The following is a 25,828-nucleotide window of genomic DNA, read 5'->3' on the forward strand; positions in this document are numbered from 1 at the left end:
ACACCCACCCCTTCTACCGAGGTAATGTGGCACCCATCGCTTAAAAATTCCTTTTAACCGGAAACCCTCGACACTGCTCTTTAAAACCAAATCGCACTCTACAAATTACAATTTACAACTTTACACCAACTCACAGTGATTCAAATACGTAAATACAACAAATATATTAACTCAAATTTGTGGGTACAACCGCTACAAGATCACGATACCAACAAATATAAAGAAAAGTATGGGACCCATCGTAGCCTTGACTTAACCCCCGACTAGCTCTAAACTTGAACAGCAATCTAGGGTCTTGCTCCCCGCAGCTATAAAGACATTCACTGGCTCCAGAGTGGCTTAATAATTTCAAATACTCAAATACAAAGATATATAAAAGTATATAAATACCAACTTTCTCAAATAATTTTTTCCAACTTTTCCAAAATACCAGAATTCTAGCAAAATACATTTTTAAAGAACTTTTGAAACATAAATTCATCACAAATCAATATCAAATCAATTTTCTAGAGAATCCAAATCATGCTGAGAGACCCGCCTCCCTAAGAGCGACAAACTGGCTTCGCCTCATCACAACCCAAAAATAACAAGTAATATAAAAATCCATTCTCAATTCCACACTGAAAAATCCTCCCCCACTTAGCCGCCGTCATGACTAGGTCTGGAGCCGCCAAGGTCTTCATAACTCGACGCTGCTCCACCTGGGTCCCCGTGGGACGACTCGTGATCCCGACTGATCATCCAATCGTGGCTCTACGCCTCCCACCCGATCCGACAAATCAACACTCGTGTCCACCACGCCACCTCTAAAGGTCGGGTCTGCGGGACCCACTATCGCAGAGTCGGGCCTTAGCCCGCCGTCACCATCCAAAACCAACATGAAATGTAGCAATAATACAAACTCAGATAAATCACATCACATGGTCCTTATCCAGACAAGCATTCACATCACGAAAATAAACATCATTTCCACAAAGCCAATGTCAAAAGTATAACAACGCATAAAAACCAAGAAAAATCCAGATCCATGATACCATTCCTATTCCAGTGAATGAAAAACCAATTCCACAAATATCATTGGTAGAAACATTTTTAAAATGCTCACATGATTTCACAAATCATTCCAAATCAAAAGCATATATAACCATCAGAAAATAAATACATGAATCGAATAATTAAATCACATATACATGTATTTTTCACTATTCACAAACTACGTATAATTATACTGAAACCGATGTATCAATACGATTGTCAGAACATCAATGATAGTAAATATACGTGATACCCTCAACATTATACGCCAATTAAAACATGATAAAAAGAAAATACTTAAACAATTATTTTCAAAAATACTAGCCATTAAATAATTATTTCAAAAATAATAATAATTAATCAATTATTTAAAATAATAGCCACTCACCAACTCACTCCCGTGTCCTTGGGTTCCTTCCTAGACCTCAAACTCCCTCCCAAGACCTAATAACACCTAACAAGTAATAATATAATAAAAAAATAAATATCACATTTAAACCCAAAATAAAATACAATAAACAACAATAGACTCTATCGGGGCCCACTCACTCCAATCTGCTAAAACCCGACCTCGCATTATCCAACCCAGCTTTCAATCGCACTTAAACCAACTCAATTTAGACTAAACACGCTTAAACCAATCCGAACCAATCTCAATTCCATCAACCGTTCTCAATCAGATCGAACCAAGCTTTAATCGAGACCGAACCAAACTCAATCAAACCGAACCAAACTTTGAACCAACTCAATTCTTATTCAAAATCCATCGAACCAACTCTGGCTCAAAATTCCCAAAAACCCCTAAAATTTCAAATCAACTCGAACCCAAACCCAAAACTATCTCAACTCTGATTTGATCATGCCCCAACTTAACCAAATCAATTCAACTCAACCAAATCACTTCAACTTGGTTCTGATCCAACCAAATCAATTTGGTTAAACCCAACAAATCAATTCAACCATCTTCATTAACACCTTAATCATCATCATCATCAACTTAATTAATCAAAACCAAACCCTAATCTCGGTGCTACAAGAATCACTACAAGAATTCCTAGAACCCTCATCTCCATTTTCAAGCGATTTTCAACTCGAATACAAGGTTTTCTCAAAACAATTTCATACACTCATCATCTACAATAATTAAACATGCTTTTTCAACCCAAATAAATCATTTTTTTCTTCATCAAATCCACCAAATACACACACACATACATTCAAGTATACCAATAAATAAATCATCACAATACTTACCAAACAATACTTCATCCTATTCTCCCTCCATCAAGCACAAAAGCTCCATCACTCCCATTTTTCTTTCTTTGTTTTTTAACTCACTGCCATCAGAAAGGTGAAAGAATGAGAAGGAGATGAAGAAGCATGAACACTCAAGAGTCTAGATTTTTTTCTCCCAATGAAGTTTTCAGCCAAAAATTTACATTTAGTCCCTCAAAACTTAACTTCTACAAGTCAGTCCCTGCAAAAACTCACAAATGGTCCCTGAATTATGAAATAGTATTCTCAAAAGGTCCTTGAAACTATCAAATGGTCCCCTGAAGTATAACACAATATTTCAAAAAGGTCCCTACCGCCTTACCTTTCAGTCCTTGGTTTCCGAAATATTTTATATCAATCCTTTTTCTATTACTCTTTAACCCAAAATCTTTTTAAAAACTTTTTACACTTAAGTCCTTGTTCGTCCCACTTTGGGGTTTCTCAACAAGATTACTCCGAGAAAAATTCTTACCGCAACCTGTAGTAATACCCTGAATATATTTTCCAACAGATATGTAAAGGTTCAGGGTATTACAATCCTTCCCCCTTAAGAAAATTTCGTCCTCGAAATTTCCTTAGCATGTATAAATATGATATCACTGAAGTTCACTTGTTCCAAATCTGTTCTCTTGTTCCAAATCTGTTCAACAGTAAATAACAATACTGTGTCAGGATGTCCAAGTATCTGCTGATGATCAAAGTGAAGTTGATTCCTCTTGTACGGTGTTATATACGGTATACAACACTCTTCTGATGTGTTACTCTGGCTTCCTCACTTCCAAAACTCATACAATAAAATAATCTTGTATTTTCCACAATCCAGAAGAAAAGCAACTTCTTATTCACAAGTAGGAATACATCATACTGGAGATACACAGGTAGAATACAAACATCTCAAGCACACAAGCGGTAGTGCAAACAGGTTATTCCACTATTCACAAGTCCTCATATAAATACTGAACCTCATCCTTGTCTCATGGTTTCGCTGGCTCAACCTTTCCCTGCTCCATCTGCTCAACCGGCCGCACCATAGTTAAGGACCGCACTGGCATCATCATACGCAGCAGAACCCCTCGTGAACCCATACCTCCCTTCCTCACTCCGCATACGACTCGCCCAGGTGAAAACGCTCCATGTAGATATTCCTCACTCAAGCAACCATAGAGCTAAAATCTCGGTATTCACGTGTTACCACATAACGAGCTCGTGGGACATAAACATCACCATTGCTTTGCTCTGATTACCAGTGAGCAATGATGTAATCCAGACGATGCTCGAGGCAACAAGAGTAGAGCTAGAGGGTACTTGAGCAAAGTAAATACGGGTTTCCATCTCTTCTTCCCTCATTCGCTCCTCTTCTCTCCTTCTCCGCTCCTCCACTTCTCTTCTCTCGCTCTTCTTCTCTCTCACGCTCTTCCAGAAATATCTCTTTACTCTTTCTATTATACTGGAGGAGGTCCCTCGCCTTAGTCGCCCTCAAACGCCTTGGTTCCATTACTTAAAAATCCTTAAGATACTCAAAAATTCCAACGATGAAAATGCAAGTCCGATCTTCTCCTCTATTTAAACACAATTAAACCACACCTGTGAGGAGTCGGCTATAATTCATCCAAAGTCCCGACAAATCAAAGCTCGAATCAACGTCGCATCGTGACACACCTTTTAAGAATCAACGTAAAGGTGATAAAGAAGACTCGGTTACTCACTGCGCTAATCTCCATATTCTTAAGCATGTACGTCCAAAGTATCTTTCAAATCAAACTCAAGAATCATCGTGGTGCCACTCATCAAAGAGAATGCCAAATACCCTTCTTTGCAACTTTAAGTTAACTTATTTTCGATAAAACCAATTCCAATAAATATCTCAACCCGTGATCGGATCACAAAGCAGTATCGCTCAGCCTCTCGCCTCAAATATCAAAAACCTACTACCAACCTTATTCCCAATACGCAACTTAGGTTTTAACCTGATCGAGACTCTTAATACTTCCCATCGGGCCCTTAACTTTCTGCTCTAATCACTACTAAACCTCTAAGTCTAGACACGACTTCTAAACTAGGGCTCGCGATCACAACCCGTGATCTCTACCAACCGTGGATATCTCAACCCATAGCCTCGACACTCAAAAAGACGTCACACCCACCCTCTTCTACCGAGGTAAATGTGGCACCCATCGCTAAAAATTTCTCTTTTTAACCGGAAAACCCCGACACCTCTCGTAAAACCAAATCGACTTACAAATTACAATTTACAACTTTACACCAACTCGTAGGATTCAAATACGTAAATACAACAAATATAATAACTCAAATTCTGCAGGGTACAACCGCTTACAAGATCACGATACCAACAAATATAAAGAAAAGTATGGGACCCATCAGCAGCTCTTGACTTAACCCCGACTAGCTCTAAACTCTGAACAGTGCAATCTAGGGTCTTCGCTCCCGCAGCTACAAAGACATTCACTGGCTCAGAGCGGCTTTAATAATTTCAAACTACTCAAATACAAAGATATATAAAGTATATAAATACCAACTTTTTCAAATAATTTTCCAACTTTTCCAAAATACCAGAATTCTAGCAAAATACATTTTTAAAGAACTTTTTGAAACATAAATTCATCACAAATCAATATCAAATCAATTTTCTAGGAAAATCCAAATTGTCATGAGAGACGCCTCCCTAAGAGCTGGCAATGGGCTTCGCCTCATCACAACTCAAAATAACAAGTAATATAAAAACCATTCTCAATTCCACACTCGAAAAACTCTCCCCCACTCTAGCCGTCCGCTGACTAGGCTGGGAGCCGCCAAGGTCTTCATAACCTCGACGCTGGCCCACCCCGGTCCCGTGTAGGGCGACTCCGGATCCCGACTGTATCATCCAATCGTGGCTCTACGCCTCCCACCCGATCCGACAAATCAACACTGTGTCCACCACGCCACCTCTAAAGGCGCTCCGTGGGGACCCACTATCGCAGAAGTCGGGCCTTAGCCCGTCACCATCCAAAACCAACATGTAAATGTAGCAATAATACTAATCAGATAAATCACATCACATGGTCCTTATCCGAGACAAGCATTCACATCACGTAAAATAAACATCATTTCCACAAAAGCCAATGTCAAAAGTATAACAACGATAAAACCAAGAAAAATCCAGATCCACGATACCATTCCTATTCCGGGAATGAAAACCAATTCCACAAATATTGTTGGTAAAAACATTTTAAAATGCTCACATGATTTCACAAATCATTCCAAATCAAAAGCATATATAACCATAGAAATAAATACACGAATCGAATAATTAAATCACATATACATGTATTTTTCACTATTCACAAACACGTATAATTATAATGAAAAACTCGATGTATCAATACGATTGTCGTGAACATCAACGATAGTAAATATAATGTATACCCTCAACATTATACGCCAATTAAACATGATAAAAAGAAATACTTAAACAATTAGTTTCAAAATACTAGCCATTAAATAATTATTTCAAAATAATAATAATTAATCAATTATTTAAAATAATAGCCACTACCAACTCACTCGTGTCCTCGGGTTCCTTCCTGGACCGAAACTCCCTCCCGTGACCGAATAACACCTAATGTAATAATATAATAAAAATAAATAACATATTTAAACTCAAAGAAAAATACAAAAATAATAATAGTACTTTTTATCGACCCACTCACTCCAATCTGCTAAAAATCCCGACCTCGCATAATCCAACCGGCTTTCAATTGTATTTAAACAAACCTCGCTTTAGGCTAAACATCACTCGAATCAATCAACCAATCTTAATCGCGACCGAACCAAACTTAATTTCACTCGAACCACTGAACCAACTCAATTCTTATTCAAAAATCCATCGAACCAACTTGGTTCAAAGCTTTCAAAACCCTTAGCCCAAATCAACTCGAACCCAAACCTCAAACTATCTCAACTTGATTTGATCAAGCCCCAACTTAACCAAATCAATTCAACTCAACCAAATCAATTTCAACTTGGTTTCGATCCAACCAAATCAATTTGGTTAAAACCCAACAAATCAATTCAACCATCTTCATTAACACCTTAATCATCATCATCATCAACTTAATTAATCAAACCAAACCCCTAATCCTCGTGCTACAAGAATCAGCATGTAGATTCCAAGAACCTCATCTCCATTTCAAGCGATTTTCAACTCGAATACGGCTTTCTCAAAACAATTTCATACACTCATCATCTACAATAATTAAACATGCTTTTTCAACCCAAATAAATCATTTTTCTTCATCAAATCCACCAAATACACACACACATACATTCAAGTATACCAATAAATAAATCATCACAATACTTACTAAAACAATACTTCATCCTATTCTCCTCCATCAGCACAAAAGCTCCATCACTCCCATTTCTTTTTCTTTTGTTTTAACTCACTGCCATCAGAAGCAGTGAAAAGAATGAGCATGAGATGAAGCAAGCATTTAACACTCAAGAGTCTAGATTTTTTTCTCCCAATGAAGTTTTCAGCCAAAAATTTACATTTAGTCCCTCAAAACTTAACTTCTTACAAGTCAGTCCCTGCAAAACTCACAAATGGTCCCTGAATTATGAAATAGTATTCTCAAAAGGTCCTTGGAAACTATCAAATGGTCCCTGAAGTATAACACAATATTTCAAAAAGGTCCCTACCTGCCTTACCTTTCAGTCCTTGGTTTTCAGAAATATTTTATATCAATCCTTTTTCTATTACTCTTTAACCCAAAAATCTTTTAAAAACTTTTTACACTTAAGTCCCTTTGCTCATCCACTCGGGGTTTCTCAACAAGACACTGCATAGAAAATTCTATCACTAACCTAGTAATACTCCCGAATATATTTTTCCAATGTATATGTAAAAAGGTTCGGCAGATTACATATATGACTTGACATGATTTAGCCCGAAGAGATGATTCATATTTTTTTTTTGTATTTGTTGTATTTTTTTTTGACACATATATGACTTGACTTGACATGACTCAGTTCGGAGAGATAATTCACTTTTTTTTTTGTTATATTTTTTTTTTGCACATATATGACTTGACATGACTCAGCCCGGAAAGATGATTCATATTTTTTTGTTGTATTTTTTTTTTAAGCACATGTCTTGACTCAGCCTGCGCGAGATGATTTATATTTTTTTGTAATTTTTACGCATTTATGATTTGACATGACTCAATCCTAGTGATGATTTACATTTTTGTTGTATACGTATATATGATATGATTTGACATGACTCAATCCTGAGTGATGATTTACATTTTTTTTTTGTTGTATTTTTTTTTACACATATATGATTTGACATGACTCAACCCTAAGTGATGATTTGCATTTTTTTTTTTTGTTCTATTTTTTTTTAAAACATACATGACTAGAAATGACTCAACCCATATACGACATGACTCCACCATTATTTGATGAGAATGCAGGTGAGAATGCTGAAAAATTGAATAAGGACTGATACTATTCTTGATTGGATTATAATAAATGTTGAGTAAATCATTACTTGCGGTGACGTGCAATTTTTGTTGGTGTGCAGCAATACTTGTAGTCAGTCATCTTTAGGCTTTTTTTAATTTTTCCACCACCATGATTACTCTTAACTCATTTTGGTCTCATTTAACCTCCCAGTTAGCATGGGTGGTTCTAATGTTTTTTATCATATAAATAACGTACTATATATTAATATTCTTTTAATACTTGACTTTAAATATGCGACTCTTCGTTTATTTTAAATAAGATGTTTTTTAATTTTCTTAATCCATGTATACAACTTTTCATCCCATCAGACATCTGACATCTCCATCAACTCCATCAATTTTATCAAATTCCAATTCTATGATTATAGAAAATACAAGTTTCTAAACATTAATTTTTTTCATAAATCGTAAATTCAAAATTCTATAGTCCTTTTAATCTCTAATCATTTATTAAAAAATAGGGATAATTTTGGGACGTCATTAATCCTCACTCAATAGAATATAAATTTGAATAGAATCATGATTTATATTTTGATAGCTTTCGAAGTTATCCACATAATCTAAAAAATTGTTGAATTTCAATTTATAATGGCATTGATTATATATGTTTGCAGATCTCAAAGTTAAACCAATTTTCTTTTGCTGCAAGACAAGATGGGGAACCAAATTTTTGGAAAGAAAAATAAGGGTGAGAACATCTTCTTTACTCTTGTTTTCCTTTTTACTTAATAACTATATATCTTTGTATAATTAATTATATACGTATTTTTATTAATGATATAAAAATTTGCATTGCAGGACTAGCACAATCAACCGCATCCAGTACTCTATCCTCCCTATAACTTTCTTTGGATGATTGAGGACTTCTCTGATGTTTCCAATAGGCCATTTTCTGAAAAGATCAGAAGAATTCAGTGTCCCTAAACTGCAAGTGGTATGCATGCATGTACTTAGAAGACTTGCTGCATACTTAGATTTTTGGTCTCTCTCCCTCTAGATATACATATATATATATATGTTTGTGAAATTAATTTGAATATTATCTTTTTGGTTTGCATGCATAACAAAAAATACTTAATTTATCCTGGAGAAAACACTTTTTCAAAAAGCACTTCTACTCAACTGAAAAAAAAAAATATTTTTTGTCTTTGTTTGTATTTTATTTTTCGCTAATCAATCTCAGTTTTTGTAGGAAACTAGAAATTTCTCCAAACGAAGGTGTGGATGGAGGAGAGGATTATATTTCATTGCACCTTTTATTGAATGAGGTCCCTTCACATTTAACTCACTTTCAATATAATGTGGTATGCCATGTCTGGTTGTTAGATCAGAAAACCGGAAAAACTCATTCAATTTCAGGTTTTCAATCTCATTGCTCACTTGGTCTCTTGTATTTTTTTTAACAGATTTTATTATAATAATAATAATTATTATTATGATGATTTTTTTTTAGTTGACAGAGAAATCATGCCTGGAAGTTATTATTGTTTTAGTAAATTCATTTCCCGGAGAGATTTTCACAATGAAATGAATGGTTATTTGGACAACAATAAGTGTATCTTTGGGGTAAACATCTCCAAAGCATTACCTACTAAACTAGACATTTTACATCCAGACTTACATCAAAAACCTGAGGAACTCATGGCTGAAGATCTTGACAACCTCCCAATATTAGCCCCTTTATTTGGCATTTTTGTTCAGAGACCTGAGGATCTAAATGTTATCAAAGCTGCCGCAGGAAGAAGGAGAGGTTATGTCTTCGTCCCAAGACTTGGTGGACCTGAAACACACACTTGTGTTATCACTAATTTTTCTGGCAATAATGAGTACCATTACCATATTCATGAGTTCACCTTGTGTGGCCAAAACTGGTTAGTATTAAAAGACATGCATTTTTTCTTCTTATTATGTATATATATATATACAAGAAAATAAATGTCAATTTGTAGTGTATTGGTTTACTTATATCTTTATGTCTTTTTTCTTAGACTTTAGTTGTGTTTGTGCGTCACCTCTGGTGAAAGCCCTTGGTCATATCTTTCATTATCTGCTTGTACTGTATTAGCTTGCTTTGCTTTTTTTTTTCTTCAATAAATTTATGATTTATCCATTTTTATCAAAATTTTCTCATTAGCATACAGTGAGTGCTCTTGGAATTTATATTGATCTAATATTTGGTTGTATACAATACAATAATTCAGGAGACTTGTAGTACTCCCAGGTGGTGTAGATCATCAATTTAAAGCACTTACCTTGCAACTGGAGTTGCGTGACGTATCACCACCAAGCAATACTCCATTCATGATGATAGATTATACCGTTTCAATTATTGATCAAATACGTGGAAACGATTATGTGGTCTCTAGTAAGTAAATGATTATTGGTTCAAAGGCAAAGTCTAATTACATCAACATCTTTAATTTTTACTACTCTTTTCTTATAGTTAATTTTTATAATTTCCATACAGTAATTGATTCCATGGTCTTCGGTCGCTCTGCTTTTGGCTTCAAGGAGTTTATACCACTTGAGGATCTTCATGATGCAACCAATGGCTATATTGTTTCTGACACTTGCTTGCTGAGAGTTCAAATCACCCCCCTTGGGAAAGATTAAATTACATTGGACATGAACCAAATATAGCAGTACTGCATGCCACAATAATATATATATATATATCATAATTGATTTGCAATTCCAGCTGATTAGTTTGTGTTAATTGTGATCAGTTTTTTTTATTACAAAATTTATGTTATTAGCTAGATATGTAACAAAAAATTTATTGATTTATTCATTTAATTAGAATGATTGACAAGATGTTAAAATGCAGCAGTAGATTTTATTGCAATTCCAATTCAATGCTTCTTATACTCTTTTTTGACTCACTCTGTTTAATACTATTTCACCATGTTTTGCTGACTGTATTTAACTACCTCTCCACATCAGCCAACCAACTCTCCCTCTCATTTCCTCTGTTATGTACTTATATCCCTCTCCTAATATTACAACAGTAACTCAAATTCAGAATTTTCTTCAATTTCTTCACAACAATTGAATTCTTCCACTCAACAACTACTGAATTCTCAATTTCTTCATGTGAAAGCATTAAGGGTTGGCAGACTTGCTTTTTAGATTCGAAGAGGCCGAGTCTATGCTAAATGCTTTGCTGAAGAAAACACACTGGTTGAAGAAGTACAACGGTTGGAGGCATCTATTTCTTCACAGGATAACACAAGTAGGACTTCTAGTTTGACCAAATTCATGCAAGCTTTAAACAAGTTGTGGTATCATAAACATTACTGAAAGAATCCATTCAAGAAATCCAAAGAATCACAAGAGAAAAACTTGAGTTGGCTTCCCACTAATATTTTATCTGTCAGACTACAAATTTTGCAGTGCATTCACTCCTCAAGATCATGGATGGAAGAGATGTTATCAGAGATAATGAAGCGAGATTTTGAATTATTTGTTGTCTCGACCTGTCATATAAGAGACTTTCTTCAGCAAAGCATGATTCTGAATACAGAGCAAATCACTATCAAGACAGGGATATAGTAGCACGCCAGTGAATTTTTCTCGAGCAGCCTCCAAGGATCTTGCTGGATCTGTTTCCACAGTTGAATGTGAAGAAAACATTTTGCTCAAAGAAGCATCCCAAAATGTATTCAGTTTCAGTTCCAAAGAAGTGAAGTATTTCCTCTTAGAAACAAGTGTTTTTTGGGGAAGAGGAGCGGGGCGAACCCACTAGGGACCCGTGCACAAGCCTCGGTGAAACAAGTGGGGACAGGGCCACGCTCACGTGGACGCTGGAACCACCCGTACACAACCACTATTCACAACTCCCAGAAATATGCCCTCAGCCGAGAATCGAACTCTCACCACTCGGTGAGAGGTCTATCGACGACCCGTGTACCAATAGACCCGAAGATCGTTGGCCTTTCAGAAAAAAGTGTTGAAGATGCAAATAATGCAGTAAGGGATACTTCAATGAATGAGGAGTTGGCTCAGAAACATGATCTGGTGGAAGGGAAGGCCCTCCTTGATATTAGAGTCTGCCACCAATGTAAAGGACATGAAAGACGAAACTGATAAAATTACCTTATCTCTGCAAGAGATTAGAGATAAACTTGTTATTAAGAAGACTACTCAGGTTGATGACCTTTTGGTTCAGCAACAAGATCTGGAAAGCTTTGCTGATTGAAAGTGAGACTGCACTTTCCAGTCCAAGATCTGAATTGGAACAATCCCAGGAAACCTTAGCTACACTATTGTTTGAAAACTTGAGAATGTTGTTGGAAGATGCATATTTCCATGAGTCACAAACTGATGAGTAGTTGTTGAAAGATGAGAAGAAGCTTATTGAAGGTTTGGAGAGGGAAATTTTTTTTTGAATAATTAATGATTAAATTGATTCTTTTTTCCCAAGATGAGAGGGCTTAGCTCCATTAAAAAAAGCACTGGGACCACCTGTACACAACCACTACTCACACTCCTATGTATTTCAATATGATTATAATTATGTCACGCAAGATAATGAATAATGGTGCATTTCAGATGTTAATAGTCCAAGAAATTATTATTATTTTATTTTTTTAAATGATTTACTAGCATTTCTTATGATCCTGTTTCAAAATTTTATAAAGTAAAAGAGGAAATTATATTAATATGAATAAAAAAATCATAATGATATTATGATATAAATGGTATGTCATCTAGTTTTTGACAGGTGGCAATTTTAAAATACAATGGTAAAAGTAATTATTATGACAAAAATAAATTAAAAATAACATTAATCTTAAAAAACATACGCATTGTCCAATATTAATGGAACCTTGTATGGAAATTTAATTATTTTAGCCACCTTCTAAAGTTCAGCATGCCATGAGCAGCTAACACATATTGTCCAAGAGTTTGCATGCATGATATAAATCTCATTCTCATACATGCTAATGTTCATTGAGAAATCAGAACATGAAAGGAAATGCAGTAAATTTAGCTACTCTAAAGTTTATATCTATCAGAGTTCTATAGTTAATGTGGTACAAGAGAATAGATGCATGGCATAAAAAATTCTAACACATTCTGGATTCACCATGACATACACCACAAGTGAAATCATAACAATCATAATTAAATTAAACCTTCATTGAATGTAACAAGAACTTATCCTATAGAATTCAGTATTCAGAACCAACTTCAGAATACTCTATTCGAGCAACAATATCTAATGTTCACTTTCACAGAACATGGACGGAAATTTCATGAATTCATCTCTACCTAAATTCTAAAACTAATGCCAAAGACAATGATAACAAGAGAACACATGCATGGTATTAATCCTCATTTCAGCAAAGCACAACAGGTTACTATCAAATTAAACCTTCATTCATAGTGTGGCAAGGATGTCTAAGGATGTCTTTGATAACAAGAGAACACATGCATGGTATTAATTCTCATTTCAGCAAAGCACAACAGGTTACTATCAATCATGAACAAGAATAAAACTAAACCTTCATTCATAGTGTGGCAAGGATGTCTTTGATAACAAGAGAACACATGCATGGTATTAATCCTCATTTCAGCAAAGTACAACAGGTTACTATCAATTATGAACAAGAATAAAACTAAACCTTCATTGATAATGTGGCAAGGATTCATCTTTGATCAAAATCAAAACTTCTCCTTTTTCATTCATAGTGTGGCAAGGATTCATCTTTGATCAAAATCAAAACTTCTACTTTTTCATTCAGTGTGGCAAGGATTCATCATTGATCAAAATCAAAACTTCTACTTTTTCATTCAGTGTGGCAAGGATTCATCTTTGATCAAAATCAAAACTTCTATTTTTCATTCAGTGTGGCAAGGATTCATCATTGATCAAAATCAAAACTTCTACTTTTTCATTCAGTGTGGCAAGGATTCATCATTGATCAAAATCAAAACTTCTCCTTTTTCATTGAGTGTGGCAAGGTTATATCTTTGATCAAATCAAAACTTCTCCTTTTCTTCTTCTTCTTCTTCATCATCATCATCATCATCATCTTCTTCTTCATACTCCTCTTGCATTGGTTGCTCAGAATTTCTCTTAGCCAAAAGCTCCAAGTCCCTCTTCATGGCCTCCCTCTTCATCCTAATCTTCTCCAAATAATCCCTATGCCCCTCATCCAACATCTCCACAAACCTCTCCTTTATCTCTGACAAAGGATCCCTATCCACAAGCTCCCCAAGCTCATCATACGCCTCCCGGAGCATCGCCGTCTTCACGCCGCCCTTCAACGAGACATAGAAGATCCCTGAATGCCTTGTGAACATATTCCCAAACGCATTGGACAGCCTGAACTCCTCACAGAACTTCCCAATTATGGGCACCTGAATCCTCCGAAACACAGACAAAGACAACAGCTCATGCATCAACCCCACAGTCCTCTTCTCCATCTCCGGCGAGGCCTGACTGAGCGGCGACGCATCGGAGTATGGCGAGATGTAAGGCAGCTCAAGCCAGTCCCTCACCCACTCCCTCATCTCCTTCCTCAGATAATACCCAGGTGGAAGCTTGACACTGAAATTGGGCCTCATTCTAATCCCAGTGAGCTTCGATTCCTCCTCAGCTTTCCTCTCGATCACCGACCTCGCGAACTCCTCGTTCCATGAAACAAGCTCCAGAAAGGACTGGCCTTCCCCTGGAGAGCCGACCAGCCGGAGGTACTGCGGGTACTTGGGGACGAGATTGCAGAGGAAATCATCAGGAAAACCGAAGTCTCTCTTGACATGAGATAGCTTATCAGCACTGATAACCCGATCCTTGGACATCATCAAGAGTTTGCAGAGCTTGGAGATGATAAGAGGCTCGTGCTGAGCTTGGATCCGAGATTGGTGGGAGATGAAGTCGAGCAGGCGCGGCGAAGGGCGGAGGAACGGCACGGGCTGGGACTTGGGCTTGAGGAGATCCGGGTAGAGGTCGAAGAGAGAAGGGTAACGAGAGATGAAAGTTTTGACCTTGATGGGGAGTTTGAGGCGTTCGCGGCGCTTCTCGAGGTACCGGAGAGGCATGCGTTGGCCGGGCTCGTTGAGGAGCTCGCGGACGACGCGGAAGCACATGCGCCAGCGCTTGTCGCGCTCGATGGCGCCGTCGAGGCGCTGGTCCTTGCGCCATGCGACCTTGAGGCTGGAGATGGGAGCGGATTGGAGCAACAGCGAGCGCAAGGTGTTTGTTTTAATGCCCAAGAAGAGATGGTGACCGTGGCGCAAAGGCATGGTCGACTGTTGTGCCGGGAAACGCGCGCGCAAGGTGTTTGTGAAAATGCCTCGCATTTTTTTTTGCATATAAAACCCTGTAAAAATGGGTATTTTGCCTAGTTACACACTTACACTCGTTTGTAAAATAATTGTTTTTTTCCATGGGTTAAAGTGCATTTAGATAAACTTTTGTAAAAACATAAAAATAAAATAAAAGATCAAATCTTTTTGGAGCAGCTCCAAATATTTCTCCGGAATTTAAGATCAGAATTTTTTTTTTTCTTTCAAATTTTAAAATCACTTGAAAAAAAAATACAATATGATCTCAAGTTCAAAAAAAAAAAAATCTTATACCTTTTCCTTTTCTTTTTCCTATATAAAATTGTTAATATAAAACTATTACAATTCAATGTTCACACACTCATATAATATTACATAAAATATTAAAAACTCTACGTGTGTGTATATATATGTTGAATAACATGGATAAATTACTGATTTTTTGAAGAAAAAAAAAATAGGGAACAAACACTGAAATCAAGTCACCATAAGTGAAACTAACGAAGAGACAAAACAACAAAGAAGAATATAAAAGAGGAAAAACTCTTTTTCTTTAATTATGGTGATATAGTCTCTCATTATTTATTTATTTTTTTAATTTTTTTAAAAATTTTTAATATGTTTTTAATATTTAATAGGATATCAAGAATACTTTCGACACTTGAAAAAGCAGATGTAAAGTGTACCTACTGAGAAGGGAAGATAAAGTTAATTTTGTAATTTTGATTTAATTTAAATTTAAAAGTAAAATTTAAAAAATCATGACATGTTAGAAATTCGATGAATTAAGAACTTTTAAGATTTGATAAATTTAATTATTCAGATATATACATAATATATATTTGACTATGTAGAAAATCTAAACAATGATATTATCATTAACCAGATAAACATAATCAAAATTAACAATTTATTAAAAATAAAGATAGCAATATCCTTTCCCTCCTTAAATTAGAGCAAATATAGAATTTTATCCATTCTCTTACATTTATCCTTATCTAAATTTTTTAAAGAAAAATATAATATATCTTATTAAAAGAAATAAAATAAATATCTTCTTTTATTAGCTAAACATAATCTAATTTTTCCAATTTATAAAAAAAAAAATCTCACCCTTACATTCTTTATTTTTTACACCGAAAAATGTTTGCTTGTTTATTTCTAACTATTTCACGTGTTTGTAATAATACTCAAATGAATTAATTAAAACAATTCAAATTTATTTTGCTCCTAAAAATTTTTTATTATAATAAAATATATCGAATTAAAGTCAATGATTCTAAAGAATAAAATTATTTTCAGTTGGCTAAAAATAATCCAGTTTTCCAATTTTTAAATTATTTTCGTTGCCCAAACATAATCCAATTTTTCTATTTTTTAATTATTAAATTCTTTTCCTATCCTATCTATATATCAATTTTTTTTTCCCACAAGCACCCCAATTTTTTTTAGGAACAAGCATATATGCATGCCCATCTGCAATTTATTTTTACATTTTAATTTTTTTTTTGTAATAATCCTACATAAATAAATCGATTAGTTACTAGGAGCATTAGTGCGATTAATTTTCGTAGGAAATGTTAGGAATTCAAGACTTTTTTTAAAAAAATTATTGAGGATTTAAAGATTTACCCGGGCAGCTTATCCCCATTGCCCTAAATGAAAAAAATAATTAAAACATAAAATAATTTATTATTTTAATAAAAATAAAAATTATAATCAGATAACTTTTAATTCACAACTATATCTAATTTTTTTAAAAATATATATATATATATATATATATATATATATATATATATATATATATATATATATATATATATATATCCAATTTTTATAAACCCTATTTCAAATGTGGCATTAATCCACACATAGTAACATATTTACACACACATCAATTTATAGATAAATAATAAATAATAAATATATATAATTAAAAAACAAATCAAAGATAACAACAACCCTTCAAACTCTATTTGAGATTTAAAAAACAGTTAATAAAAAAATAAAAAAATAAAAAACAAAGATAAGTATAAGCATTCAAAATTCAAAACTTTATCCAAAAAATAGAAAAAAAAAAAGAATATCAAATAATTCAAACAACCCTTTCCCTCTTTCTCTCTATCTATATATACTCTCTATACCATCACTTCCCTGAGTCTCAAACTCTCTCTCCCTTCCTCCTTCTCCGTCGCCGGCCATGGCTTCTCTCTTCAAATCCATCCTCCTCTTCATCATTGCCATGCTTGCAGCCTCCTCCGCCGTGGCGGCGAAGGTGTGCGATACAAAGAGCTTCAGTGCCCAGGGCTTGGACATGACCCAATTCGGCTACTGTGATAAATCCTTGGGCTATAGAGTCAGAGCGAAGAACCTCGTCGATACGATGACGATTGAGGAGAAAGTTAAGCAATTGGGGAACCAGGCACCCGGAGTTCCTCGGCTTGGCATCCCGGCTTACAACTGGTGGTCGGAGATCCTTCATGGAGTCTCTGACGTCGGTGGGGGCTCTAATTTCAATGGCCCCGTTCATGGAGCCACTAGTTTTCCCACCCCCATAACCACCACTGCCGCTTTCAATGAAGATCTCTGGAACAAGATTGGAAAAGTATGTTTTTTTTTTTTAAAAAAAAAATCTTTGATCTTTTATTTGTTTTTGATCTTTGTTTTGATGGGCTGATGGGTTGATGGGTTGATTGATTGCAGGCGGCGTCCACTGAAGCAAGAGCGATGAACAATTTAGGAGTTGCAGGATTGACATTCTGGAGCCCTGTGATCAATGTGGTTAGAGATCCAAGGTGGGGAAGAACCCTAGAAACATCTGGTGAGGATCCTTTTGTTAATGGCGTATATGCTGTGAACTTTGTTCGCGGTTTGCAAGATGTTGAAGGGTCTGAAAACGTGAAGGATCCGAATTCTAGAGATCTTAAGGTTGCAGCTTGTTGCAAGCATTATGCTGCTTATGATATTGATCAATGGGTCACATATGGTGGCGCTGTTTGGGATCGATTCCACTACAATTCTAACGTATGTATATACCGAGAAATCTAGAGATTTATGGTTTGTTTTTCTTGTGATTTTTATTGATGTGATGGTTTTTTCTTTTGTGAAGGTTACTGAGCAAGATATGGCGGAGACTTTCCTTCGTCCTTTTGAGATGTGTGTGAAGGAGGGCGATGTTAGTAGTGTGATGTGTTCATACAACAAAGTGAATGGTATTCCAACTTGCGCTGATTCAAGGTTGCTTTCAGGAACAATCAGAGGAGACTGGAATCTCCATGGGTAAGCGTTGTGTTCAAACTAATTTTTTTAGTATCAAAAGGTTTCCTTTTGGTTTTTTTGGATTGTCTAATATGATTAATTCCTTAGTTATATTGTCTCGGATTGCGATTCAATTGAGGTTATGATGGATGCTCATAAATTCATTGATGATGCTCCCGAGGATGCAGTTGCTCAAGTTCTTCAAGCTGGTATTTTTACAGATATAGAATACAAGCTTGAAGTTTATCTCGGTTTTGGATTGAGAAAGAGTGATTTATTCAATTCTTCGTGTTTGTTTGCAGGTCTGGATATGGATTGCGGGTCTTTCTATCCGAACTATTTGCAATCAGCATTGGACAAGGGGTTGATTAAAGAGAGTGACATTGACAAGGCCTTGATTAACACCTACGTTGTGTTGATGAGGTTGGGATGGTTTGATGGTCATAAGGTATTTGACTCACTGGGAGCCAAAGATGTTTGCTCAAAGGAGCATATGGATTTGGCAACAGATGCAGCAAGGCAAGGAATGGTTCTTTTGGCTAATGCTGTAAATGGACCTAATCATCTCCCTCTTGATCCCAAGAAGCACAAGGAAATTGCTGTTATTGGTCCTCATGGTGAGGCCACAGCGGCGATGCTTGGAAACTATGCAGGTAATATGTCAAAAATCAACTCAGAGAACTCTCTGGTTTTTGTCAAGACTCATCATGTTTAATTATTGGTCAATCAGGTAAGCCATGTGGATTCGTTACACCCGTTGATGGTCTCAAGAAATACGCTGCCAATATTGTCTACGAAACTGGCTGTGGTGATGTGCATTGTAGGAATACCACTTTTATCTGGCCAGCAGTGAGAGCAGCCAGAAAAGCAGATGCTACAGTGATCATTACCGGATTGAATCTTGACATTGAGGCTGAAGGGAATGACAGGGTTGATCTTGAGCTCCCTGGTTACCAAAATCTGATGATCAGAATGGTTGCTGCTGAAGCCAAAGGACCCGTTATTCTTGTGATTCTCTCCGCAGGAGGTGTTAACATCGCAGAATTCTCTGAGTCACCCAACATCTCTGCCATTCTCTGGGCTGGTTATCCTGGCCAGCAAGGTGGTCAAGCCATTGCTGATGTTATTTATGGAAAATATAATCCAGCAGGAAGACTACCAGTCACATGGTTTGAAGGAGACTATGTATGGAAGCTACCAATGACTTCAATGCCATTGAGGCCTATTGACGAGCTCGGCTACCCTGGAAGAACTTACAAATTTTTCAATGGATCAACTATCTATCCCTTTGGCCATGGATTGAGTTACACAAACTTCAGCTACAAACTGATCTCTAATCAGAGATCCATCACCAAGAAGCTAGCAATTAACCAGCACTGCCAACAACTGCACTACAATTCTTCTGCATATATCCCTCCTTGCCATTCAGCCTTGGCTGATGACCTCAAGTGTGATAAGGATGACATTACTATTCAGATTGCTGTGACAAACACAGGTACTATGGATGGAGATGATGTTGTGATGCTCTACTCCAGTGCACCACATGGAATCATTGATGCTCCAATCAAGCAACTTGTTGGATTTCAGAGAGTGTTTGTTCCTGCTGGTAAAACTGTGAATGCAACTTTCAGCCTCAAGTCTTGCACTGCACTGAGCATCGTTACATCCTCTGCATACGTTGTTGTTCCTTCCGGCGAGCATACCTTCTCTGTTGGCAGTGAGCCTGATCAGCCAAACTACCTCCACTTCCCTTTCCAAGTCTACATTAACTAGAATGAATCTTGTTTAGTTCTCGTTTTTTTTTTGTTTAGATAATTAATTGAGTCTCATTCAACTTTGGGTTGAATGTAGGTAGATAATGTTAGAATAAGGTAGAATAATAGTTTTTCTTTTCTTCTTTTTCGAACATGTGATTTGGATATTTTTTTCTCTCTTCAATATAGTTTACTATTATTTGCTATCATGTGTTGCTAGACATTGTCATGGAATGAGCATGGGCAATATTAACAATTTCAAGGGGTTAAAAATAAAAAGTTCATTTGTTTAAACTGTCTTTTGGCTCCATCTCCTGCTCAGACTTTCTATACTATAAAGTGCTTTCATTTCTTTAATATCTTCTCACCTTCCCCATTTTGGTGTTGACTCAAGTCTTTACTTAGTGAGAAGAAGACTTGTAGATCTTGGATTGATTCCAGGAGTTTTCATAGGTATATGCTGATTGAGATTTTATTTTACCTGTTTGGATGTGCTTATGCTTTCATGAGTTTATATGCTTGCAGAAATCAATGGGAAATTCAAAGTCAATCTTAAAGAGATCTGTAGCAAAGCCTGAGAAAAAGATGAAGGGTTTGTCTGAAACCTTTGTTTTTCATTGAATTTGTGTTTCATGATTTATCATAATCAGCAGTCGTTCTGTCTGCAGAGCCAAACAAACCACTTCAAACTCCTCCCAAAATTCGCAATTTTAATTTTGTTTGGAAAATTCAAAAGTTCTCTCAACTCCCTTCTCATAAGGGATTTAAATGTGAATCAGGAGATTTCTATGCATTTGATTCGTGGTGGTGTGTTTCTCTAATCCAACATTGAAGCATATATATATATATATATACATATAGACTATCGGTAGATGTTTTTCTGGTTGTTTATATGTTTTCATTTGATGTTTAACACAGGAGGCTGCAATTAGTTAAAGAAGGGAACCAGTACCTTGGACTGCATCTATGCATGCAATGCGCTCCATCACATTTTAGGTTTTTTGACTTCAGTGTGAAATTTAAACTCTCAGTTCTTGATCAGATGGGTGAAAATCATTGGACTGTTGAACGTAAACATACATTATTTTGCATACGGTTTTTCTGTTGATCTTATATGTGATTTCTGCTTATTTCTTTTTTACTGCAGCAAAAAATGCTATTTTGTCGACCTCGAAAAAGTGTGGATTTTCCAAGTTCATAGAACTTGAAGAACTTTATGGAGTAGATAATTGCTATGTAATGGACGATACTTGTGTATTTGAATTAGAGATCTTTTCATTCACTCCGATTATGAAGAGGATTGAGACCCTTGCAGTACAAGTATATGAACCTGAGATGCACAAATGGATTATTCCCAACTTCTCAGAGCTCCCTAAAATGGGTCCTGTTACTGAAAGTTTCACAATGTTTGACATTCTGTGGTGAGTAGAACTAAAAACAGTATTTTGGTTTCTGCAATTGATTAACTTTGCAATGTCCTACAGGAAACTTGAGCTCTACCCAAATGGTAGAAGTGAATCCCACAGGAATGTGTCTCTGAGTTTGTTCTATGAAAGTTCAACGCCACGTCCTTCTGCAGAGTTCACTCTATCAATAATCGATCAGATAAAAGGCGAGCATAAGAAGATGACTGGTAAATTATTTTGTACAATATAATGAAATGAAAAATTTTTTTGATAGATTCTTTTTCATTATCATGACTAAGAAACTCCTCTTTTGGCAGCATCCACCACATTCAAATTTATGGGTCAAAACTGGGTGTTCCTGAACTTTTTAGCACTTAAAGACCTTCATGAACCGTCCAAAGGATACATTGTAAATGACACTTGCCAAGTGGAAGTCGAGATCAAGATTCTCGGATTTGTCGACTCTTAGATAAGCAGAAACAGTCTAAAATCTGATGGCATGCTATCTTTATTGTTTGTGTTGTAATAAACCATGTTTCTTTGATTACTCGAACTCTGTCACTCTTGTGTTGAATAAATTGATCTGCATTCTCTTTAACATTTCAAAGTTGAGTAGTTTCTTGCAACAATTGAAATTTCACATTTAGTAATTGTCTTTGTACAAACAACAGAATTGTCATCATATATATGAAAACTCAGAATTGTACAATCAAAAGTTTGCATCTAGACATTTGAGAAGCTCCGCGACAATTAAACTTAAAAAAAATCCTACCTAAACAAAACAATAGACTAAAACATCAAGCTGCTACAAGTTCAGGTGTGCTTAGTTTTTGCTGCTCCTGCTCCAAGTCGAAGATTTTGTCATTCATTCCTTCCTTTTGATATGCATTTACTAGGATTGAATAAGTCATAGAATCAGGTATGAAATGCCTATCCTTCATGCGCCTAAACACTCTCTCCATCTCCATTAGATCCCCGGCCTTGGCACAAGCAGAAATGACGGCATTGTAGAAGGATACATTAGCAGGTACTTCCAATCTCTCAGCCAGCTGAATGCTGCTAACCACCTTATGAAAGAGCCCTGCATTACTGTACCCATTTATCAGGCAGCAGAATGTTTTCGTATCCGCCTTCATCCCTTCCGCACGCATCTGATTAAAAGCCAATTCCACGTTCCTTGCATCCCCCACATCCGCAAATGCTTCAATCACATTATTGTAAGTCGAAGTGGTCCATGGAAATTGCAACCTTCGCATGTACTCTAGCACAGAGGTCATTTTGTTATACATTCGTTTCTTTCCATAAGCACCAATCAAGATGTTAAAAGTTCGCGATTCTGGTTCAATCCCAAAGCTACGGAATTTTTCATACCATTTCTCCATCACATCAACCTGGCCCTGGTTTCCGAATAGCCCTAGTATGATGTTCATAGTCCAAACATCTGGTTTACAATCTTTATTCTCGATCATCCCGCTTAACACTTTCTCCATTTCATCAAACTTGCCAGCCCTCCCATAACCACCCAAGACAATGTTCTGTGTGACAGTGTTCGGAGTTACCATCCTTTCGGCCATTTCTTGATACAAGGCATCAACCAATTCAAATCGAGACGCTTCCACACAAGCCTTCAGGAGAGTGCTGTATGTAAATACATCAGGTTGGCAAAGGGGTAAGGCCTTCATCTTGCCGAGGACTATGAATGCTTCATCAAGAAGTTTGCATCGGCAGTAAGCTAAAAGCAATGCCGTATACAACTCCGAAGTTGGCTCTATTCCCTCTTCCACCATACAATCAAAGAGAGTTTGAGCACGGTGAGCCTGACCGGATTTCCCGAGAAGCACAAGGAGTTTCATGTATGTTCCTGCTTTTGGATAATAGAATGGTTGTTCTCTAAGATTCTCAAATACCTACAAATAAACCCAAAGATAATGAAAATGCACTTCCTTTCTATTGAAATGTTGCATATTAACATTCAAAGATGATGAAATGAAGTTACTCTCCATAGAATTCATCATATTAACATTACAAAGAAGACAAAATGCAGTTCATTTTCTCAGAGTTCTTCATTTTAACATTCAAAGATGATGAAAAGCAGTACTTTTTCCAAAGAATTTTCATATTTAACATTCAATGATGGTAAAAAGAGAGATCAATGTTTAATTCAATGCATACGAACATGATTTCTAGGGTTTAGTTCATATTTGAGACTTCAAAAAAGGCACCTTTTTTTTATTTCAAGAGAAAAAAAAAAACGAAGAAAGGGTAAAGGAAAACCTCTAGCGCTGCTTCCCACTGCCGCTTCTGGATCTTATCAACTAGGGTTTCAGTGACGGTGCTAACCCAAGCCTTGGCTGCATTGCGATCGTCAAGCTTCTTCTTCAAGTTCTTAATGGGAGGTCTCGGGGATCCGAGAATAGACTCATCCGTCACCCCCGGGAACTCCCCCTCCTTCCAGTGCCGCTTCTTTGGCGCCGGAGAAGACACTTCCTTCTTCACCGGAGAAAATTGTTTCTTCGTCTTTGGAGAAGAGTGCCTCTCCGGTGCCGGAGAATACGGTTTCTTCGGCGCTCCGGCGGGACCCCTGGGCCTTGTGCGCGGCGCCACAGGGAAGCGGGGAGAAGCCCTAGATGAGCTAACGGGCTTCAGGATAGAAGGAGCCGAAGAGAAGAAGGATAGAGAGCTCGAGGCGGCGGCCATGGATTCCGATGACGAGGAGGCTTCCGAGCTGTGTTAGAATATCTCCAAGAGGCTATTTTGAACCGTTCAGTGTACCTCGAGATTTGTACGATTTTCTGATCATCAACATCAGTTTGGCGTGAATCGTAAAGCGTGACGTGGATGCTCGTTTTGTTTCCTTGGTTGACTTGAACCACGCTGGAAGAAAAGAATCACCCTGCAAGAGATATAATCTGTAGTGCCACAATCACAATTTCTAGCATTTACATAATTCTTCTTTTTTTCCTTTGTGATTTTTTATTGTTAATTCATTTTATTATATCACCTACTATTTTTACATAAGATTGGAAAAAAAGAAAAAAATCTTTGAATAACTATATATATCAAGCACATGGTGATGAAATAGGTAGAGTACTATTATTGGTTTGTAGTTGTTGAATTAGACTATACTATGTAATTATTATGACGATAAACTAATAATAGAAGTATGAAGGTTTTTAGGTCTTGTTTTGCGAACTCTGGTGGGTTCCAACATCCGAGGAGGTTCAAGACCTGAGTACATATTAGAGTTCTTTTGGGAGGTTTGGAGGAAATGATATTTCCTTGTTTGTTTCTGTATTTAATTTTTTTAGTTTTCTTTTGATATTGTATCACATTTAGTGATTTGTTCTTTTTTTTTTCTCCTCCATTACTGTTTCATGAAGGCTTTCTATACTATTCCAATTATAATAGAAGTGGTTCATCCATCGTTTAAAAAAAAACTAACAAACTAATGGTAATGATCAAACTAATATTTAATAAAATTAGAATAAAAAGCTGCATTAGGAACCCGTTTATCGGTTATGTAATGTTCTTGAACTCATTTATTGTTATTATAATCATGAAATTGCAATTTAAGATCATTACTTTGGCCTTAATATCTGAATACACAGCAAACTGCATGCGCAATAAAATTATAAATCTATGGACAAAAAATGTGTTTTTATAATGAATAATTTTTTAATTAAGTGTAGAATATAATTAATTAATTAAAAACTCTCATGTTGCCTAATACTCATTTATATTAAATATATAATTATATAAAGTAATAAGATCGAGAGTATCTAAATATAATCTTTGTATCATCACCTCCGGCTAAGATTTTAAAAATTACTAATTTCAGGAAAAATAGTTACTAAATGATTTAATGTGATATTTTTTTCAAGAGATATATGATAATGAAAATAAATAAATAAAAAGGTAGTGCAAAGTATAATTGAGTAACTACAAAGGGTACCTTCCAATCTCTATGATTAATAGGAAAGAAATGAAAATTTCCAACTTTGTCCTCGTGCCACGTGGCCATATCCTACGGACCCGTGACGATAACCTCCTCATCGTTCTAGTTCAGAAATCCCATTTGTACACGGGACTCACTAACGGGTCGGATTTAGAACAACCCGGAGGCCCGAACCCATTAAGTGTAAGCAAAATTTTGACTGGTTTTATTTCTTATCGGGTTATCGGGTCATCGGGTTTTAGTGGGATCCGAGAAGATGCGGTAATCTCACCGCTGTCGGTTCAGGTAAACGAGAAGAGATTAGAAGGAAAGGAATTTCCA

The 25,828-nt window shown here is 36.2% G+C and overlaps 4 protein-coding genes across 5 annotated transcripts; 2 read left to right on the forward strand and 2 right to left on the reverse strand.

Annotated features, from left to right (window-relative positions):
• Nucleotides 1-13,737: 13,737 nt before the first annotated feature.
• Nucleotides 13,738-15,237, reverse strand: LOC120253721 (protein WHAT'S THIS FACTOR 1 homolog, chloroplastic). The gene has a single exon (XM_039261984.1). It carries the CDS (start codon nucleotides 15,156-15,158, stop codon nucleotides 13,824-13,826), a length of 1,335 nt encoding a protein of 444 aa, XP_039117918.1. The 5' UTR covers nucleotides 15,159-15,237; the 3' UTR covers nucleotides 13,738-13,823.
• A 1,980-nt stretch (nucleotides 15,238-17,217) lies between these two features.
• LOC120253722 (probable beta-D-xylosidase 5) lies at nucleotides 17,218-20,403 on the forward strand. Its single transcript, XM_039261985.1, has 6 exons — nucleotides 17,218-17,739; nucleotides 17,838-18,158; nucleotides 18,244-18,413; nucleotides 18,501-18,601; nucleotides 18,695-19,045; nucleotides 19,123-20,403. Exons 1-6 carry the CDS (start codon nucleotides 17,335-17,337, stop codon nucleotides 20,163-20,165), a joined length of 2,391 nt encoding a protein of 796 aa, XP_039117919.1. The 5' UTR covers nucleotides 17,218-17,334; the 3' UTR covers nucleotides 20,166-20,403.
• Nucleotides 20,404-20,480: 77 nt separating this feature from the next.
• Nucleotides 20,481-22,152, forward strand: LOC120253727. Of its 2 annotated transcripts, none has more exons than XM_039261991.1 (7): nucleotides 20,481-20,599; nucleotides 20,672-20,738; nucleotides 20,800-20,953; nucleotides 21,065-21,216; nucleotides 21,294-21,567; nucleotides 21,631-21,779; nucleotides 21,870-22,152. In XM_039261991.1, the coding sequence occupies exons 2-7, from the start codon at nucleotides 20,678-20,680 to the stop codon at nucleotides 22,019-22,021; spliced, it is 942 nt and encodes a 313-aa protein (XP_039117925.1). In that variant the 5' UTR covers nucleotides 20,481-20,599; nucleotides 20,672-20,677; the 3' UTR covers nucleotides 22,022-22,152. The 2 variants fall into 2 exon arrangements, with proteins under 2 accessions (XP_039117925.1, XP_039117926.1); XM_039261992.1 differs by having other exon boundaries at nucleotides 20,815-20,953.
• A 58-nt stretch (nucleotides 22,153-22,210) lies between these two features.
• On the reverse strand, nucleotides 22,211-24,305 carry LOC120253724 (pentatricopeptide repeat-containing protein At3g06430, chloroplastic-like). The gene is made up of 2 exons (XM_039261988.1): nucleotides 23,827-24,305; nucleotides 22,211-23,459 (listed from the first exon to the last, which is right to left on the reverse strand). Exons 1-2 carry the CDS (start codon nucleotides 24,247-24,249, stop codon nucleotides 22,350-22,352), a joined length of 1,533 nt encoding a protein of 510 aa, XP_039117922.1. The 5' UTR covers nucleotides 24,250-24,305; the 3' UTR covers nucleotides 22,211-22,349.
• Nucleotides 24,306-25,828: the final 1,523 nt, after the last annotated feature.

The sequence above is a fragment of the Dioscorea cayenensis genome, unplaced genomic scaffold (assembly GCF_009730915.1).
Source record: "Dioscorea cayenensis subsp. rotundata cultivar TDr96_F1 unplaced genomic scaffold, TDr96_F1_v2_PseudoChromosome.rev07_lg8_w22 25.fasta BLBR01000175.1, whole genome shotgun sequence".
In the NCBI taxonomy this organism is placed as follows: Eukaryota; Viridiplantae; Streptophyta; class Magnoliopsida; order Dioscoreales; family Dioscoreaceae; genus Dioscorea; species Dioscorea cayenensis.